Source organism: Cebidichthys violaceus, unplaced genomic scaffold (assembly GCF_023349555.1).
Source record: "Cebidichthys violaceus isolate CVI_PGR_0920_01 unplaced genomic scaffold, fCebVio1.0.p SCAF_40, whole genome shotgun sequence".
NCBI lineage: Eukaryota > Metazoa > Chordata > Actinopteri > Perciformes > Stichaeidae > Cebidichthys > Cebidichthys violaceus.
Genome location: NW_027176595.1, coordinates 1,675,119 through 1,694,435, shown reverse-complemented (window position 1 = coordinate 1,694,435; position 19,317 = coordinate 1,675,119). Strand labels below are relative to the sequence as shown.

At 45.5% G+C, this 19,317-nt stretch overlaps 1 protein-coding gene across 4 annotated transcripts in view; it reads right to left on the bottom strand.

The window, feature by feature from the left end:
• pde4a (phosphodiesterase 4A, cAMP-specific) overlaps nucleotides 1–19,317 on the bottom strand; it is a 44,444-nt gene that overhangs the window by 5,534 nt on the left and 19,593 nt on the right. Inside the window, exons 1-13 of one of the 4 annotated variants that reach the window (XM_068727982.1) lie at nucleotides 14,464–15,270; nucleotides 11,938–12,123; nucleotides 11,461–11,497; nucleotides 11,236–11,306; nucleotides 10,421–10,470; nucleotides 9,272–9,384; nucleotides 4,074–4,167; nucleotides 3,809–3,972; nucleotides 2,114–2,212; nucleotides 1,863–2,027; nucleotides 1,620–1,719; nucleotides 502–656; nucleotides 294–416 (exon numbers count right to left, since the gene is read on the bottom strand). In XM_068727982.1, coding sequence (XP_068584083.1) covers nucleotides 294–416; nucleotides 502–656; nucleotides 1,620–1,719; nucleotides 1,863–2,027; nucleotides 2,114–2,212; nucleotides 3,809–3,972; nucleotides 4,074–4,167; nucleotides 9,272–9,384; nucleotides 10,421–10,470; nucleotides 11,236–11,306; nucleotides 11,461–11,497; nucleotides 11,938–12,123; nucleotides 14,464–14,669 — 1,563 coding nt within the window. In that variant the 5' untranslated portion in view covers nucleotides 14,670–15,270. Of the gene's footprint in view, nucleotides 1–293; nucleotides 417–501; nucleotides 657–1,619; nucleotides 1,720–1,862; nucleotides 2,028–2,113; nucleotides 2,213–3,808; nucleotides 3,973–4,073; nucleotides 4,168–6,537; nucleotides 8,597–9,271; nucleotides 9,385–10,420; nucleotides 10,471–11,235; nucleotides 11,307–11,460; nucleotides 12,124–14,463; nucleotides 15,271–19,317 lie in introns of those variants that run through there. The other 3 variants (XM_068727981.1, XM_068727985.1, XM_068727983.1) reach the window with 3 other exon arrangements.

Sequence of the window (19,317 nt, the reverse complement as noted above, 5' to 3'; positions counted from 1 at the left end):
CGCCTTAGAAAGAAGAGACTACTTAACCTCTCATCAGCCCGCTCCATGTCGTCTTAACTACCAACAAAACTTACCAGCGTTTGAAACACGTTGAAGAAAATACAGAAAATGAGTCACAGCTCCTGTGGTGTCCATGCACACAGTTTACTGTGACCACAACATGCCGGGGCATTTTGACAAAATGAAGGGAAGGAATTTACCGAATACATTCTGTCAATGCTTCAGTAATGCTCAGTTCTTCTGTAACAGACTCAGAACATCTGTTAAAGGAAGCAGGAGGTATAGCGTCTCACCTGTATCCGATCAGTGTAATGGTCAAGCAGCAGTACTCCAGAACTTGTCACTTTCTTGGTTTCCACCATAGTCTTGAGGTCTGCCAGCAAACTCATGTGTTTAGACATATCTGTTGCCAAAACCTGGGAGGAAAAGTGATACATTAGAGAGAAGAAAATAGAGAGCTGGAGAGGTGGCGGCATGATGCAGTGGGCTGACGACACTCACCATATCAATAACAAGCTTCCTCAGGCTCTGCCTCTGCCTCTTGCTCAGGTTCTGGAAGATGTCACAGTTGTCCTCGTGGAGCAGCTTGAAGCCCACAGCGAGGTGATGGTTCTCCAACACGGACTCGTCGTTGTACATCAGGGCCAGCTCTGAGTCTGAGAGAAGCCCCATACAACACCCACCATCAGCGTTGGAATCAGACCGTTTCAAACTGTACAAAACTACTTAGTCAATATAAGGAAGTGGCACAGTGCAAATAAAGCTTTAGGGACAAATTCCCCTCTTTTACGACAACTGAAAACACACACTTTACAGACTAAATGTACTAAAAACATACAATCACAAGCTTAAAGTGTACTTTTTTTACTCTTTTTTTTACTAAAGTCAAAAATATAGTGAGTGCATCATACACATTAGTTCTAAAGAAAAAACAATTCTACTTCTACTTATATAGACCAAATTCAGTGTCCCTAAATGTCAACACACATCTCAATTCCTAACATGTAGTGTCCAATACTTTGTAGTGTAAGGGTCAGTTCTAATTTAATTTAGAGGAATAATACATTTTATAATGTGGAAACTAAAACATAAAACTGACATGATAGATGTTTAAAATAAGAGGTTCAAAACAATTAGTTAACCATTAGTTCTGTTGTTGTGGGTTTTTGTTTTACTTTTATTAGTATTTTGAATTTTTATTTACAATATTTTGTTATAATTATTATATTTTATTTAATATTTATGTATTTTTATTATAACTCTCCATGCATATTCTGAATCTCAATAGAACAACATTTAAGACAAACCTTCATGGGTAGAAAGAACTAAAATTCCAGTTATGATCTAGATGAAGGTCAAAAAGCTTCCTGCCTTATGTTGGGAATTGTCAGAACTGTCATTATTAGACTAGTTATTTTATAGCTTTCCAGCCTTTGTTGAGACGTTCTAGTCGTGGTCCCATACAACACGAATCAGTTGTTTTCATTCCTGAACCTTTTGGATTGTTCCCCGAAAGCAGGTTTTAGGTTCTCCTGGCCATCGAGATGTCCTTTGTTTTTCCTGTTCAATACATTCACACGTTTTTGCGTCGTCTCTTTAATCTTTGGATTTCGACTCACTTGTGTTTATGAGGAATTGGTTGGACACTCCTGGATGGTCCACATCGTGGATGGCAGCGGCAAATAACGCAGCTAGTATCTCTAGATCAGTGAACACAGCCTGTCAGAGAGAAAGAAGAGAGAAAAGTGATCCGTTAAACTGCTGTTTACAATTCACCTTTGACTGTTCTCTTTGTAGAGTATGTAGTCTGTATGTATGAGAGCCTGAGCAATGTGTATTGGCTGAGCAGTAGAGGTATTTACATCTAGCGCCGGAGTAGATAGCAGTACATGAGTAGACTGAGTGACATCTGCAGCGTGGAGGCTGTTGTGGTAGGCCACATTGGCGTGGTAGTGGTCCTCCAGGGTCATCACATAGGTGACAAACGTATCCACGGGGATCCTAAAGGTCTTCAGTAGATCTCTCTCCTGCAGACACAGGGGCCATGGTCACAGTTAAGTCCTGCTCCATGATATATCGTATGTAGTCCGTTGTTCCTTAACACTGAACTCACCTGGAAGATGGCGAACATTGTGCAGCTGAGGGGACGGTTATTAGAGTACTCTGCCACACGAAAGATATTAAGGCCCCACATGTTCAAGTCGTTCAGCTCCTGAAGGCACAACAGACGAGATTAACGACACACATCAGCACTAAATCTAAAGCCACTTCTTAAAGGTGCATGATACTGCAGCTGTGTGTTCTTTACATTCTTTACACTAGGCTACAATATAGTTTCATGAAGCTTGAACACTTGTGTTGTTTTGTGGTTTTTGGAGTTTGGAAAAATGGGTGTCCTCGAAAACAAAACTTTTTCTTTTCCACACTGAGACATAAGAAAGCTCTTGCCGAAATGCCGAAAAGATGTTAACAGGTGAAGTTTAAAGTCATGGAAACGTTTTCAGCTTTTAATAAACTCATGTGACTCGCATGTGATATCACAACAGTAGCTGCGTTTTATATCGCATACTTTTCCTTTTTACTTTTAGCACACTGCAGCTGCCCTTACAACGTGTGTAATGTTGCATGCAGCATGTATTATTTTGGGACTACTTCCTCATAACATTGGCACCTTGAACTTTGACCCTCATGTATCTTCTGTGCAAAGGATTGTGGGTCAGAATAGCCAGAAAAGCATGCGGGCTTGTATGCTGCAAAATGCAACCGGATTTAGTTTTACATCCTGGTATTTTTGGCATACTGCGTTTTGATTATTATGTATTGGGACATTGTATCTCTTTTTTCTGACATAATAAATGGTATGGTAGTATGGGTATTAAAACGTCTTTTGGTGCCTTTCCTATGGTGGCCCTGAGAGCTCACAGCACTGCACATTAAGAAAACACTTGCTACTAGACACAACACAAGCAAACGACGAAACCTCTTCACCCATTTGATGGAACATGAAAACATCAGTTTTACACATTCGCAGCATTTAAAAGAAAACACAAAAGCTCACAACACAACAGAAACTGTTTCCAGGGGACACTAAAAAAGGATGCACACAGCTTGTTGTTGTTCCTGTTTTTAGATTGTGAAGTTATTGAAGTTGACTATCTGTTAGTGGTGTTGGACAATGACCTCAAATGTAAGTTATTTTGGCTTATTTTACATTGTTATCACATGATTAACCTAGCATTAGCCTTTTGCTTATTATTTTTGAATAATGCGATCACAATGACGCATAGCTGACTTCAATAACCATAAACGGCAACAACAACAAGCCGTGTGCATCACTTCTTAGTGTCCCCTAGAAACAGTGGACGTTGTGCTGTGAGCTTCTTTTCCTAAATGCTGCATATGTGTCTTCAAATTGCTGAAGATGTATTTTCATTTGCTTGCGTTATGTCTATTTACATGTGTGTTTTTTTTGTAATTTGCAGTGTGTTGTGCTCTCAGGGTCACCATCATTTTCCCTTTAACTGTTCACATAATCAGCATTGAAATGCATGTGTGCATAAAACATCATTTATTTAAAGAAGTAGATCAAAGAGTGGCAGGATATACATTTCAGTTGTTTTGGTGATCTTTTGTGTTCTTTGTTATCTTCTGTGTGGGTTGATGTGTGCGTGTCTATGCAATAACTTGCTTCTCAGCTGCTATTCCATCCATTTAGTTCAGTTCAGCTCAGATCTTTATTGTCCCACAAGAGGATTTTCTGTTGCATCGAGGCAGCATAACAACAATAAAAACACAGTAAGATATTTACCCTGGCTAACGCATCCTCGTGTTCAGTCTTCACACCGAATCGAGGCGTGGTGGAGTTTGAAAGGCTGGAACTGTGCGTGAGCTTCTTCACGCCGCTGATGTGACACATGGGCTTCTCCCTCTCCCTCAAAGTCGGGGACGGGATCTCCACTTCGTTCTGCTTATCTGGGGAGGGGAGGGGGAGTCAGAGGTCAGCCAGGATGGAGACTTGACCTGGGATCAGAGCGAGAAGGGACTCGCTATAGAGGTTGGCAGGTGTGTTTTACCTAGAAAGGTAGTGGAGATGTATTCTGACACCTGGTTCCCTGAGCGACTCATCTCTGACAAATGGGACAGCTCCCTGTTCAACATCCTCTTGAACTGAGGGAAGCAGAGAACAGACACAGGAAGTGAGTGACTTGACTTACAAAGTAGCAGACATATCCAACATTGCAGATTGGTAAACCCTCAGAGTTATTAACGTTGCACTTCAGGTTCCATTTGTTCTGAAACAACAAAAACATTCCTATGAGTCAAACATGAGAAAAGAAATGATCGCCCTTATTCTGGCTTCATTCACTAAAGGGTGAGAAAAAGCAGTGATGAATCATGCCTCCTCTTTTTGAGAACATACTGTTCAAAACCCCCAATTTCCGTGTGCCTGTATTTTGATCGCCGTGTATTTGTATTCTGCGGTAATGTGGCATGTTTAATCACGAACGACTCGTCTGCCGGTCCGTGCGGTGCGGACATAAATGTGACTACGTGAATACATTATTATCCCTGCAGACGCTGAAGCCTGAATGTTCTCTCAGCTTTCACATCATCGTTTTATTTCTGTTCATTTGGAGGCTCGACGGTCACCTGTTGCACAAGTCATGCCAAGGCACACCAGGATTCGGACATAACCCCTTCGGTCCGTGTCCTATGCCGACTGATCTTTCACACATAACAATCTCCATGGCAACCAGAGCGGTTGCCGTGGCAACTGCCTCCTCACAGTCAGTCCTCCAGCTCGATGTGAGAGCGGCGGCTGTTTTGGGTGACGATCTGAGGGAGGAGGCAGGTGTCTCTGACCTTTACCAAGGTCAACCCTCCCCTCCACTGCTGTCTCCCTCCCACGTCTCTCCGTTACTTATATTACCCCCCCTCTCCCCCCTCTCCCCCCCCCTCTCCCTCCCGAGGTAAACAACAGTCTCCTCTGTCACAGGCTCCTCTCTGGCTTCCTATGCCATTTCACACACTCCATGCATTCCCTCCATCTTTCACTCTTTTCCTCCCAGTTCTCTCTCTTTTTCCACCCATCCCATCCGACCCGCCGCTCGTCACATGATGCGCCGAGCAAATAGGTACTCTGACAGCAAGTCGTAGAAGCAGTCAGGCAGAATCAGTCACCGGGAGCCAGGAAAGCAAGTCAAGCCCCGTGGCACACTTAGGCAGCAGGCGCAGCCCAAACCTCCTCCTCCTCTCTCTCTCTCTCTCTCTCTCTCTTTCTCTCTCTCTCTCTCTCTCTCTCTCTCTCTCTCTCTCTCTCTCTCTCTCTCTCACACACTCTCTCTCGCTCTCTCTCGTTCTTTCCTTCCCTAATGCTGTAACGCTGAGTCATAGCTGACAACCAACACTTCCACGGTGCCAGTCCGAGTGCCAGGACAAACAATACTCTTCCTCATGACACTGACTAATGGAGCAAACATGCGGACGCTGCACAGACATGACCACAAACACACTCTCATACACCTGCATATGTGAGGGACCCAGGAGGGCTTTATTTTTTTTCTACCTGCCTATGATCTTGAATAACTGTAACCGAATAACACACATGCTAAACACGACCCTCCTCTGAACTACAACCTGTAAGACTGATTCAAAATATCAGCAGAGAAGAAACTCATTCATCCCAATGTGCCCAATGTCATTCAAGAAAACAGGAAAGACAAAAGCCGGAGTTTGTTTTGGTAACACGGTGCCAAGATATCGCATCGAATGCAATCCTGACGTGTCAAAGAAAACCGACACAACGTCTGACTTCATACATTGTTATGGATGTAACATGTCGGTACACCTGAGGACAAAAGAAACTCCGTCCTGAGACAATAGGCATTGTCCTTCACTGACAATCCGCTTGGCTTCCTTCAGTCTGTATTAGTCTCAGGCTAGCAGGAGAGAGACACAGAGGGATGTGGGACGCAGGTGTGGAGGATGGAAATGGGCATTATGTGACACTGCATTGTACCTGCAGTAAAGACGGCTGGACTACTTATCACAAAGTCCCAAAGCTATTTCTGAGATTTTAAGCAGCTAGGTGTATCCTCAAAGGACAGACATGTAGACCAGATATAGAAGGATGAAGAATAACAGTGATATTGTCTTTTTGTTTACAAGGTGATGACACTGAGCAGAGTTAATAAACTCTGTGCTCTTATCCCTGTTCCCCTTCAGTGGATTCATGTATAAATTATGTACAGGAACACACTGCCTTACAGCTCCTCGCAAAGCCACCGTCAGGCCCACAAAACCTTCCACCACCACATGAATTCAGAATACAATCAACACGTCAATTCTGCCTTATAAACACGCACATTTCACAAACTGACACCATTATTGCTGGATTTAAATGAAGGCACATGAGAAGATGGAGTAAACAAACAGCTGAGTTGTTAATGCATGCTTAGATGTAACACTTGAAGAATCCACATCCAAGATGGCCACTGCCAGGCCTTGTTTGCCCTCTGCAAGCTCTCCGAGCCCTACCTGGTCCCACCAGCCGATGAGCCAGGGCCTGGAGCAGGTCTCACAGAACAGGTCGACTAAGGGCGTCCTGCGCTCCGCCGCCGTCCCGCTTCCCTCCAGAACCCCTCCAGCAGCCGCACCGAGGTCCAGCTCTGCCCCTGCCCTCCCCTGCAGGGGGCTGTAGCTGGAGGAGCGGGGCAGCCTGTAGCCCCCTGGTACAGGCGAGGGGCAGGGGGATGGCGCTGGGTCAATGGCCTCCACCACACCCATGTTGAGGGTGACGGGGGGTTTGGGCCGGTGGCACAGGCAGGAGGTGCGGTAGTGGAGCGGAGTGGGGGCGCTGTGGGTGCCCCAGTGGCATGAGGGCGTCGTCAGGGTGTGTGAGGAGAGGCCACAGCCAGTCAAGCCGGGACACTCCAGAGTGACGGCTGCCCCAAGAGGGGGCGAAGGAACAGGGGAAGGGGGTGAGGGTGGGGGCTGCTGGTGCAGACTGTCCTCGCCTACATGCAGCACCCCAAAGCAGGCCACCCAGTCAGTCCAGAGTCAGGCTCCAGCCTTAGTGTGGTCCGAAGATGAGGGTCCCCCTGATGGGCAGACCAGGAGCCCCCTGGATCCGGCTGCTGTGGAGACTACATCTCATCCCATTTGCTGAGCAGACTGACCCAAATCTACAGTCACTGCGGGGTAGAGGTGGATGGGAGCCGAAAGAGGGAAGATGGAGGGAAAAGGAAAAGGAGAGGGTAGCGGGGGACCGTCTGAAGGGCACAGAAAGGAGCCGATGGAGGAGATGAGTGGGAATGTGGGAGAGATGTGAACGGAAAAATGATGCTGCGAGAGCTGAGCTGCTTGGCAAACAGTGCTAAAATATTTAGATGATGGAGGTGAGAGGGATGGAGTGATGGTGACGCCAGGACAGAAAGATGACCATAGTTTCGAGTGATGGAGGTAGAGGGAGCTTGGATGACAGCGGGAACATCGGGGGAGGAAGGAGCAGATGACAATAGCAAGAGAAAAACAAGGATGGAGAGGATGAGGGAGAGAGAGAGAGAAAGAGACAGAGAGGGATGCAGGCAGGGATGCAGGCAGGCCTGTGGCAGACGGTCAGGCTGAAGAATCACACCAGAGCTCTGGTCTGGAAAAACAGGCTCCCTCTCCCTGCGTCGGCTGCCCCTCCCCCACGGTACGGATCCAGAGGCCCGGCCCAGTCCTACCGGTGCATCAGCCGTCTCACACCGATCCCAGCAACACACAGTCAGTCCACAGTCAGTCAGGCTGCCTCCTGATCGCTCCGTAGCCCAGTCCCCTGCTCCGAGTCAATCCATGCCTCAGCTGGCCACAATGCCAGAGGTCTAATCCTGCCGCTTTAGGCTGCCGTTCCTCCTCCAATGCTCTGCCTCTTGCGCCATTTCCCTGGATGCTGTAGACAGCTCTCGCAAGCTAATCAGGCAGTGTGGCTGCAGGCGCATGCATGTGTGTGTGTGTGTGTGCGTGTCTGTGCTTGCTTCTGCTCTCAGCCTCAGAGTGCGCATGTGCGACAAGACAGCATGTACGTCTGTCGAAAATATGTGTGTGTGCAAGGGTGTGAGCAAGAGTGAGAGACTGAGTGGGAATATTCATGTGTACCTCCATGTTGGCACAGTGCGGAGGATTTCTGTAGCTTAGCTGCGAAAAGGCAGCAACATATTCACAGAGACTCTGTTTACCCCAGGAGACTTCTCTCTGCACATTGTATGTGCACACACACCGAAATGAACACACACACACACACACACACACACACACACACAGAAAAAGGATGTCCTTTAAACACACTCCTGTTATCTCTCCCTCAGTCCTTCATCACAAGCCGGACTGAATCCAAACACACGAAGAACCTTCATTCATTAATAGTGATGTGCAACATGGGAAGAATTTCCAGAATAAAACAAACAAGGCACTGGATGCTGTCTCTTTAAGACAGAACCCTATTAAAGGAGCATCACCTCTATTTCATTGGTTGTTGCCCAAACCACATGGTTTGTGGTCAGAGTGGCAAGCCAATAACTAAAAGGGAAGGGCAGACCCTGCTGCTGTTCGATAGCAACCAAGGTTACAGCAGAGACATCAGCATCAGGGCCCCCCCCCCCCCCCTCATGTCCTCCATACCCACATACCGTCACCCTTCCCCTGTTCTCCCCCCCCCCCCCCCCGTCTCTCTCTCTCTCTCTGTACCCGTACCCTAACAAAAACAAATGCACACACACTTTAGAAGCCGGCCCACGTTCACACACACTACATCCTGGCTGCATCTCTTGCAGTCGTACACACTTATGCTTAACTCGGCATAATCGGTGCGATTAGTCTAACAAAACGCCATAAAAGCCCAGAGACGGTTGACCACATATGAGGCATTAATTATTCATGAAGACATCTAATACCACAGGATTGCAAATAAACCCATAACAAAATGTTTTCCAGAATGACTACTGCTGATGGACAAACCTCCGTAAATGTGAAACGATCCTAGAGTGTGAAGGTTCACTGAAGGTGTTACAGATGAAGGTTTTTACAAACTACTCCTGCAGGTTGTTCCTTAATGTAGTTAATAATTGACCTTGGTGGAGCTTAAACAGGAAGCTCTATCCATAATGCAGTTTGAACAGTGATACAGCTGCGACCCAATGATTCATCAACAAGCTTGGCGCCGCGCTGAGTTAACGTTGAGGCAGAAGGGCAGTGGAAGTACGTGTTTGTTTGTGCGCGGACAGGTGTGCACCTTGTTGGAGGCCATCTCGCTGACTGAGCGGTGGGTCTGAATGGTCTCCAGCTGGTCCAGACACCAGTCCAGTTCCTCCAGAGTCTCCCGAGCCATCTGCTGGTATGTCTCCTCTGTGAAGGACAGACACACTGTGATGAAGAGCCTCCATCTACAGTGATCTTTTGCTCAGTAAGTTAGTCGACAGTTTAAGAGTTGAGACATTTAATTAAAGCGTCTTTAAATGAAAGTAGTAACACTAGACAACAACTGAATCAAACCTTATTTGTGTTTTCTGATGTGGTCACATTGTTTTGTATTAGTATAATGTTTGTGAACATTGACGGGTCAATATTTTTAAATTATGATCAGTTGAACAACACAAAATTATATAATTTTACTTAATTTTACTATCACTTGTCAAGTGATTGACATGTCTAGATATACATATTCACAAGTTATTTGTGTTTTCTAATGCTATAAAAATCATCCATATACAGTGGGCCTGTATTTTGAATTATGATTAGCTTAGTGACACAAAATGTATAATTTAAATTCAAGACATATGTTAGCTGTGAGATTAAATAAATAAATATTAAATTGATTGACAAGTCCTTTTAATATCTAAAAAAATAGACAACAAAATGTCTTTTGTTTGTGAATTCTGATATGTAAAATGATCAGAAATCTTTATAAAAACATACATTTCTGCTTCATACAGAAGAATGTTTCCTTTAATTTGTTTTATTTTATTTTATTAAGTGTTCGGTTCAAACTAAATCAAAATGTCTCTACAGTTGAAGCATCACGTTCTGATGGGTAAATTAAAATAGTTTGTGGTTTTGCAACGCTGCAACATTTTTACATGTTGTCCCCTAATAAAAACAGTAGGTTACAGCCTTTTCTCTCAGTCCTTTAAACGTCTCATCTCTCTCTGTTATTTCTTCACACACAAATCGTTGGTAACTTCAGCATCACATGTGGAGTCTCTTCCATGTATGCAGCACAGTTAATTAAATCCTCAATAATAGCCTCATGATGTTCTGTGCAGTCATTTTCATTACCGATGATGCATTCAGGGAGTGTGGGAGCCTTCAGCGTGTCCTCACAGCCGTGTGAGGGGACTGTGGGACTCTTTGGACTAAGAGTTTTAATTAGCTGACAACATACCAGAGAGTGTAGCTTGGGGAACAGTGGGTTGGCTTGTCACTGGTGACCTCCTGTGGACAAACACATCATTACATCAAAAGGAGAACCACAGTCTGCTGCCCCCTGCTGGGCTTCAACACACACTCAGCGTTACAGGAGGAGGCAACAAAGGGCTCGGCTCACACAGGGGGGGTGTTTAGGTGTCCTTAAAAGAGACAAATAGATGCCTATGGAGGATTTTTTAAAGTGCATAAATTATGATGTGATGATTAAAATATTTAATTACCCCAAAAGAGTCAAAGACAAAGCTCTGCTCTCCTTTCATGTAGCCTTCATGTTCTCATAATTGAGCATTGAGTGAGGCATTTTCAGGGCACAACACTGAATAATTATAGCTGGTGATAATTCTGTGGTACATTGCTCTCTATATAGATATACATATATACATATATCTATATCATATTGACGAGGAGCTAAAAGCCTGTCAACTCAAGCTCTCACTATCTGCTGTTCTACAAAGCAGAATCATTTTAGTGCTATTGACCGTCTCTCTGTCGTCTGCGTACAGACTCAGGGACATCTGAGGCGTGATGCTCTCTGCACTCTGTTCTCAGCCAGAATGTTGGAGAGGTGCCAAATAATGCACTTTGTATTTTTTCCTTGAGCACAGCCTGATAATCATGAACTGGTAAATCATAACGGCTAAATTGTTTCCCTACGGAAGGAGAAGGAGACATTAGCAAACACACGCTGCAAAATAAGCAGGCAGTCGTGAGGAGTGTATAAAGGTGGGGGGGGGGGGGGGGGGAAGGGGTGTTTGACAGCATGATACTGACTTGTTAGTGGGTGTTGTGACATTGGCGAGGATGGTGAAGTTGCTTCTTACAGTTCGTAGGCTGGCCAACACCTGGGGGATGGATGGACAGCGTAGGAGGGAGAGAAGGAGGGAGGGAGGGAACAGGAGGGGAGGGGGGAGACAAGTTCACTCCACTAATTAGCCACCGTTTCCAGTCATTTACAGCAATTAAACATGTCAGACGAGGAGCACCGGGAAAGCATACCTGAGCGAAAGGGGTGACGATCATGTCTTCGGCGTGCCTGCAGCGTGGAGACAAAGAGAGAGTGCAGAGTGAGATGAATGTGAGCGTCTCGGGCAGCTCAGTATTATGTTTATATGAGAGGCTGCATCTGTGAGCCGGATGTTTGCAAAGACCTATGTGGATCTAAACAGAGAAATAGTCCTGAGATACACTGATGGGAGGTTTTGGGTGCGTTGAACTTACTGCAAGACAAGCCAAGAAACAGAGAACAACAGTTGATGTTAAGAAGATTCATCATGATTTCATTTGCATAATGATTGCATAATTACAATCATAACCACTGCTGTGGTGATTGGAATAATGTGCAGTAACTGTGGCGTGTGTGTGTGTGTGTGTGTGTGTGTGTGTGTGTGTGTGTGTGTGTGTGTGTGTGTGTGTGTGGATTTAAGAGTTGTCTGCCACGTGATGGACCCAGGATGACGCTGGCTTGGTGCTTACCCCTCACTGTTGATGGAGGAGTTGCGTGACATGGTTTTGGGGGACGTGTCGTAGTCTGAGTCTGAGCGGTACAGGAAGGACTCCCTGCGCTGGCTCTGGGGGAAAGAAGGGTGGAGCACCAACCCTGGACTCGCCTGCGAATCCATGGGACTGCGTCCTGGAGAGGGACCATTCTCTGAATCGAAGCTGAAGGGTTAGAGAGGACATGGAGGAAATAGTTACATTTAATTTTAGTGTCTGTTTCGCTGCTGCTTCTCTTTTGCAGCGACAACAAGATAAGCATAAACACCCAAGTCTGGTCTCTAAGAGAGCAGGTTGGTGAAAAGAGAGATGCTGCAGCACCAGGTGGAGTTTTTCACTAGATCTTTCACACTTGTGGAAAGAAAACATCCAAAATACACATGTAGGTGTTTATTTTACTACTCTGTCTGTGTGAATCTGCAGATTCTTCCTAAATTCACCAAAAGTTAATATTAGATAATGCGCCATTTGCATATTGAAACCTGGAAAACAAAAAATACATCAACTTTAGAAGTTTCATGGTGATATCTATTACTTTTTTCTTTTTTTACACTATTCACCTGTAGTGTCTTCCAAGTGTTATTTTACTTTTCATTCACCTAAATGAGAGTCAACAACAACCACCGCAGCGTCTCTGTGGGCAAAGCTGTCTGTCCGAAGACGTGAGGGGTTGAGATTTGTTATTTGGATTCAGCTCTCTTTTAGGATGAAATCGGTATTAAGACTGATACCAGATATATAACATCCAAAACCAGAAACGTTCTACCAGCTGATTAACATCAAACTCAAGGCTAAAACGAATCAGTCGGATCCATTCAGAGGCCGAGCTCAGCCCAACGGTTTACAATAGTCTCTTTGTCACCAACAGCTGCAGTCATGAAGCCTTTATTCTCAACCAAACTCGAGATGAAAGAAGATTCGATTTGCTGAGAAATGAAGTCAGTATTGATCCAATGGGGTTTTAGAGTTTGGCATCATATGAGAAGAAGATGATGGACAACTTTGTGGTAACAGAACAGACAGACACCAACTTATCTGACAATACTTTTGAAAAGTTTGAACCATGAAACAGCTAAGACTCGCCTACGCATTAGGACTCCACAGTTATGCTCTTCTGCAATTTTCAAATCGCAGCAGCAGCAGCAATATTTGTTAAAAGGCAAAAAACATCTTAAATTAAAATATGTCGTGCTGCAGTGATGTCCTGCTCCACACATCATAGTCTACAGTTATTCTTTGTTTGGTACAGATCCCTGCAAAAATCAAACCGTAATAATTTTCATATGTTTGTCAATTAAAATGACAATAATGACGTAAAAACGATCTTTCAGTCTGATATCGCAACTCATATCGCCACTGCAATATCAGTCAAGTTATCGCATTTAGATATTTCTTCCAAATTGTTCAACTTTACGACACAGATATGCAATAAATAACAATATGAATCACTTTCAGGCTGCAGTCAGATGTTGGGATGACAAGGACAGATGGGGAAGCAGGTTGCAGTGTAGCTGCAGCATCTATTTTTAATGTAGCATAACTTTTATCTCCACCCCCCCACCACCACCACATTTCTCCAAAAGTTCTGAAACTTCTGTTGTCTACTCAGTTGTGACCGGTTTTCTGTTTGACTTCTAAAATTAAACGTGAAGCGTGATATTTTTAGAATTGACTTATAAATTGTCCAATTAGGAGCCACTCCTCTCCCCTGAAGGCTTTGTGAATATGACTACAGATCAAATTAGCATTAAACAAGTTTCTCTGGTAATGAAAAACACATCAAAAATGTCTGCCAGGGGGACCCTCTGCCAGCTGCACTAATCCCCGCTTTATTTTATTTTTTGCAAACTTTGAGAGTAATTACGAGACTTCTGATCTCAGCACTTTCCAAAATCTAATCCATCTGACTGTGGTTATTAGAAGTGTGTGCTTGGAATAATTCATTTTCATAATGCTCACACCTCATCTCAACATGGAGGGATAACTGAACAGGCCTACCGGGCACAAGCCCAGGGGCCCAAAGTGCCAGCGGGCTCCCTGTCCTTCACCCACAAAATGTCCCTCTAAAAGACATGCAGCAACCAGGAAGAGACTCAAATAATGACCACAAAGAAACATCAAACGACTACAAAGAGACACAAAATAATTAAAAAAGGACCAAAACAACTGCAGACATGCAAATGACCACAAAGAGACGCAAAACAACCACAAAGACAGAAAAAACAACTCCGAAGAGAAGCATAACATCTACAAAAACATGCAAAACAACTACAAAGAGAGACAAAACAACTACAAAGAGACACAAAACAACTACAAAAAGAGGGTGAACCACTATAACGTGTGTCTTGCTCCTAAGTAGGGGCGGTGGGAGGGCCTTCTGCATGTCTGAGCCCAGGGGCCCGTTGCCTCACAACCCGCCCAAGCATCTGAACAGATGCAGAACCGAGATATGTTACTGAGGACCGGGTGCAATCAGAGAACAGTGGCTTTCATGCAGAACTGTACCTGCAAAGAGATGTGATGTTACAGTGAGATGAGCGTCTGCGCTCCTGAATACTGCGGTTCAGTTTCAGACGGCGAAACAAAGCAGAGCCCCCGTGTCCTCGAGGCTGATCGACCGGTGACACAGGTGAGGTGAGAGAGGGCGCAGGAGGTGGACCCTCAGGACTCTCCCACAACCTCATCTGTCGCGTCAGCTTCCTCTGACTCATCGCTGCCGCTCTGGCCCCGGTGGAGCCGCCCGGTTAAAGAAAACTCCCCCAACCTCCACTTAAAACTGGCTGTCTCCCTCCCACGCAGTCCCCCTCACCGGCTTTTTAGTGCGTCGACTCACGTATCAGGCAGACGAGAAGCGCAGCACCTGCCCTACGTGATGCAAACTGTCCTAAATTCCAGAGCGAGCTCTAATAGCGAGGCCTGATCCTCCCTTTAGTCGTGCTCCCCCGCGTGTCTCATGCTGGAGGAGTCAAAGTGCATAAACATGCATATCCTGCGCTGTGATCCTCAGGCCCTGGATGCTTAAACTCCAGTTCCCCTCTTCTCACATCCTCGGTTTGTTCCCTGGATTTATGCAGGTCTCCTTAATCCTCCCCTGTGCACGTTTGTTTGTCTCTTCCTCAGCCTCCCAGAAGAGAGCTCCTCTGATACTTCAAAAGCTCAGCTGTTTCCTGCTGCTGGGACCAGCCAGCCCAAACTGGACCTCTGTCTCCATCTGGTCTCCTTGTTGCAATGGCTGGCGTCACACATTCACAACCCCCGAGACACCCGTGGCTGCAAAAACAACTGTGATGATCTCTGGTAATATCCCAATTAGACAGGTTTTTTGCCCTTCACGTTGTATCTGTTACTTTTTTATCTCCTCCACCCCCCCCCCCACCCACCGCCACCACCAAGCGTGCAAGCCTGTGCTCTCACTGTCCTTATCTCACTGCTCGCAGTTCCTCTGCAGCAACAGGAAAGGCTGATCAGTAAGAGTAACAGACAAACAGGCGCTGGAGTCGAGCGACACACACGAAAGCTGTGTCATTTGAAGGGAAGATAGAAAATGACCCAGAAAGAGGAGGAGAGAGAAGAGGAAGAAGAAGAAGAAGAAGAAGAAAAAGTCAGGGGGAAGCGGGTTGACTCACGCCCCTGTGTAAATGTTTACATGTTCCACTGAAGAGCGTGCAAGGTTTGCACCCAAAACATGTCTTATTTTGACAACAGCCTTGCTCACCAACAGCACTTTCCTTGGCCTTTAGACGTGAGCAGACACAGCTCTGCCTTGATATTCTGCATGAGCAACAATGAGACCGTGAAATAGCTTTCAAACAAGGTGCATTAGGTCAACCACTACTAATTCACCGATGACATGGGGGATGTTAGACTGCCTCAAGCAGGATTTCCTTTTTTTTTTAAAACGATGGTTTCTCAACACACCGTATTTCCTGAGGTGTTTAGGTGGTTCATTAGTTTAATAATAGAAGGTATTAATTAACAGCGGTGTAGCAACTGTATTAATACCGGAATTACCAGAATTGCATTTGGAAACATCGCTGTTGCAAGTGTGGCAAATTTCCTTTAAAGAGAGAACTAAAGACGTGGTGAGCAAGTTAAACAGGAGGATTTCTCAGTAATGATTGCACAGCTTACCGTGTGGCTTTCCTGTGGCATTGTCTGATAGTCCACATCTGCACAAAGTTATAGCGCTCGAGTGAAAACATGTAATGTTCACGTATAACTGAGGAGTTTGAGTCTGAGATGTAAAACAAACAATATGAGTAATATAGCAGTCCAGTGCCTCAACGAAGGCCGTTTGATTTTGGGAAATAAAAAGAGACATTTACGAGCAGAGGTGCTGTTCAGGACTTTGTTGGGCCGATGGTGCAATTGAAGAAATAAAGTAAAAATAAATAAGATCTTTTGTCATGCTTTATGATGTTTAAGTAATCAAGAGACATGTCTATTAAATGTTTAATGTCTGCAGTGTAGAAGTTAGGAAAATCAAAACAACTAAACAAAACCTTCCAGCATCACATGCTGTTGATTGATTCTTGATGAAATCTGATTCTTACTTTCTGCTTGACTGAGTGGAAAACTCACCTCCAAACACGTTCTGTTTTTGGTTGCGGGTCTAACCTTTAGTCGTGTTTGGAATACAGATTGGACATTTTTTAAAATGTGTGTGCGTGTGCGTGTGTGTGTGTGTGTGTGTGTGTGTGTGTGTGTGTGTGTGTGTGTGAGAGAGAGAGACATTGTGTGTGTGACAACCTGCACACTAAAGAAGGAAGCTATTCAAACTTTGCGTGTTACAATTTGAATATGCACTCTGCACATACAGAATGAGAGCACAAATGAGACGACTTGTGAATACTATCTGTTTTTTACCTCAGCCTCAGTTTTTCCTGCAAGAGCAGCTAACCCCCCCCCCCCCCCCCCCCCCAAAAAAATAAAGCAAAACCCGCTGCATGCATTCTGAGTTCCACCTTTCTGCGAGCAGCTTACAGCACGAGCGCACAGGAACACATGAACACAGGAAAGGTAAGCGCCTTGTCAAGCTGTTTCCTCCTCTCCTCCAACCTTCCACATTCACCCTTTCTTCTGAGTCTCGCTTTCCCCCTCCCCTCTTTTCCTGGGAGAGAGTAACTATCGTTTGTTTATCACGCACAGGGGGATGGATGGTGGAGCGCGTCTTAGAGAGTCGCTGATGAAAAGGTCTCACACACATACAGTTTGAACAGCGCCTTTCAAAGACAGACTTTGGGAAAATGTCAAGAATTCTAATTCACATGACAGTTTCTATTGTAATCTCCGGAGAGCTGATGAGGAGACAATTATTCCATCTACTATTAAACACACCAGTCCCAGCTCAATAATAGCTGGTGGAACCTCTCAACGTGACTCATGCACACACACACACACACACACACACACACACACAACTGGCAAAAAACACTCCCCCCATGTTGCACTGAAGCGCACACACACACACACACACACACACACACACACAGATGAGTATTCACGCCGAAGCTCTTGTGTTTTCACTCAAACACTACAAAAAAAAGGCGAACTGGGGTGCATGTGCACACACAGACTGTGCACAGGGTGATTAGAAGCCGAGCTGTGGGCCGCTCTCTTGGTTTCATTATGTTAAAGCAGAGTCCCCGGAGTGTTTTCGCTGCGGACAATGACATGATGATCAGAGGTTTCAGAGGAGAGGGGATTTGTGCCAGCCGAGTGACTCTTCGTATGGAAGATACCGAACAGTCAGGAAGGAGAGGAAGCACATTAAAGGCTGCTGTCTGTCGCGTAGCCCCGCCACCTGAGCTGCCTCGCCGGTTCAGGTCACCGGGGCTCTGAGACGCACGCCAGAGACAAAGCCATGGTGATGGACATGGTGACGGACATGTCAACGACGCGACTCGGGTTCGTTTTTGCGTGACAGAGAGAGATGAGGTCACCCACTTGGAAAATGTAAAGCTCATGTATTGCATGTGTGCAGCAAGTGTGTGACATCAAGCTAGGGATGCAGACTTTTTCAGTCCCCCGACATCGATATATATCCGTACCTGGTCTGTACCGATCCAAATGTTTCATCAACAAGCTGAATGCATCTCTGTGAGGAAGAAACTGGGATCATTCTTGCATGTGCAAAGCTCGACTTAAACGCTGCTTTCCTAACTTTGTAAAACAACATGTAACAAATAAATACATACATGTAAATGTACTAAATTATCATTAATTCAAATAATAGTATCTGATACCATATCGAGCTATTTGAGCCAATATCGGACCTATACCAGGATCAGTATCGGTGCTTCTCTACATCAAGCTGAATTTGATTCATAAAGAAACATTACACACCATTACTGTGGTACTTATTAAATTAGAACATGCATCTTCTCACAGAGAGTCCTTGTGTGCAGAATAAGCCGGGGAAATTGAACTGTTCTGCAGTAACACTTCATTTTCTCTCTTCTCTGCACACATTTCTGCAACAAAAGGGGGGGGGGGCTTGATTTCATGTCATTAACACGGCAAGCTTCAAAGGGCTTTGGGGCTCCGAGTCAATGCAGCGATTAGTTTAATTAAACCTATAAGTCCATATGAGAGTGTAGGAGAGATTCACATACATCCCCTCCATTGACTGCACTCTCGCAATCGATTATTCATTAACAATCATCACGAGGAAGGCCCCCCCCCCCCCTCCTCCCTGGCTGGTGCCAGATGCTGCCACATCAGCATTTTCCAAAAAGTCTGGTTGGTGTCAGCTCTTCTTTTCCTCCATCACACTGCATGGTGCCGTTAATCAGGCTTCTCCGAGGGGATCATTTGTATGAGCTATACCCCCCCCCCCCCCCCCCCCCCCCCCCCCCCCCCCCCCCCCACTTCTTTCTTCATCCATTTCACTTCACTAAGTTAATGATTAACCTGCCTGAGTCTACCACGCTCTCTCCCCACGACACACACAGAGTCCGTACTCTCAGCTCAGAGAATGACAGTTATTTCCTGCCCCCGCTTCCTCCTCTGACAAGCAAGCGCAGATGCTTATTTCACGTACAAATGCAATTTCAATTGCTGCCCCCCCCCCCCCCCCCCCTCCCGGTACTGCCCCCATCTACCCATGAGCTGTGCCTCACCCAGGCATTTAGCACCTGGCTGATTGCTACCAGTGTGGGGGAGGCAGTGAGAGGGGAGTTGAAGGGAAGAGAAGCGGGACTTGCAATTGGGAAAGGGTGCTACTTTTATAGGCTGACCATATAATCACAGCTGTGGTTGAATCATCCACGGATCTATGGAGCACGTTAGGTTTTATCTTTTATTTTTGATAATGAAGCACTCTCTCAGGCTGGGGCATGCTTTCAGGGCAACATGCCC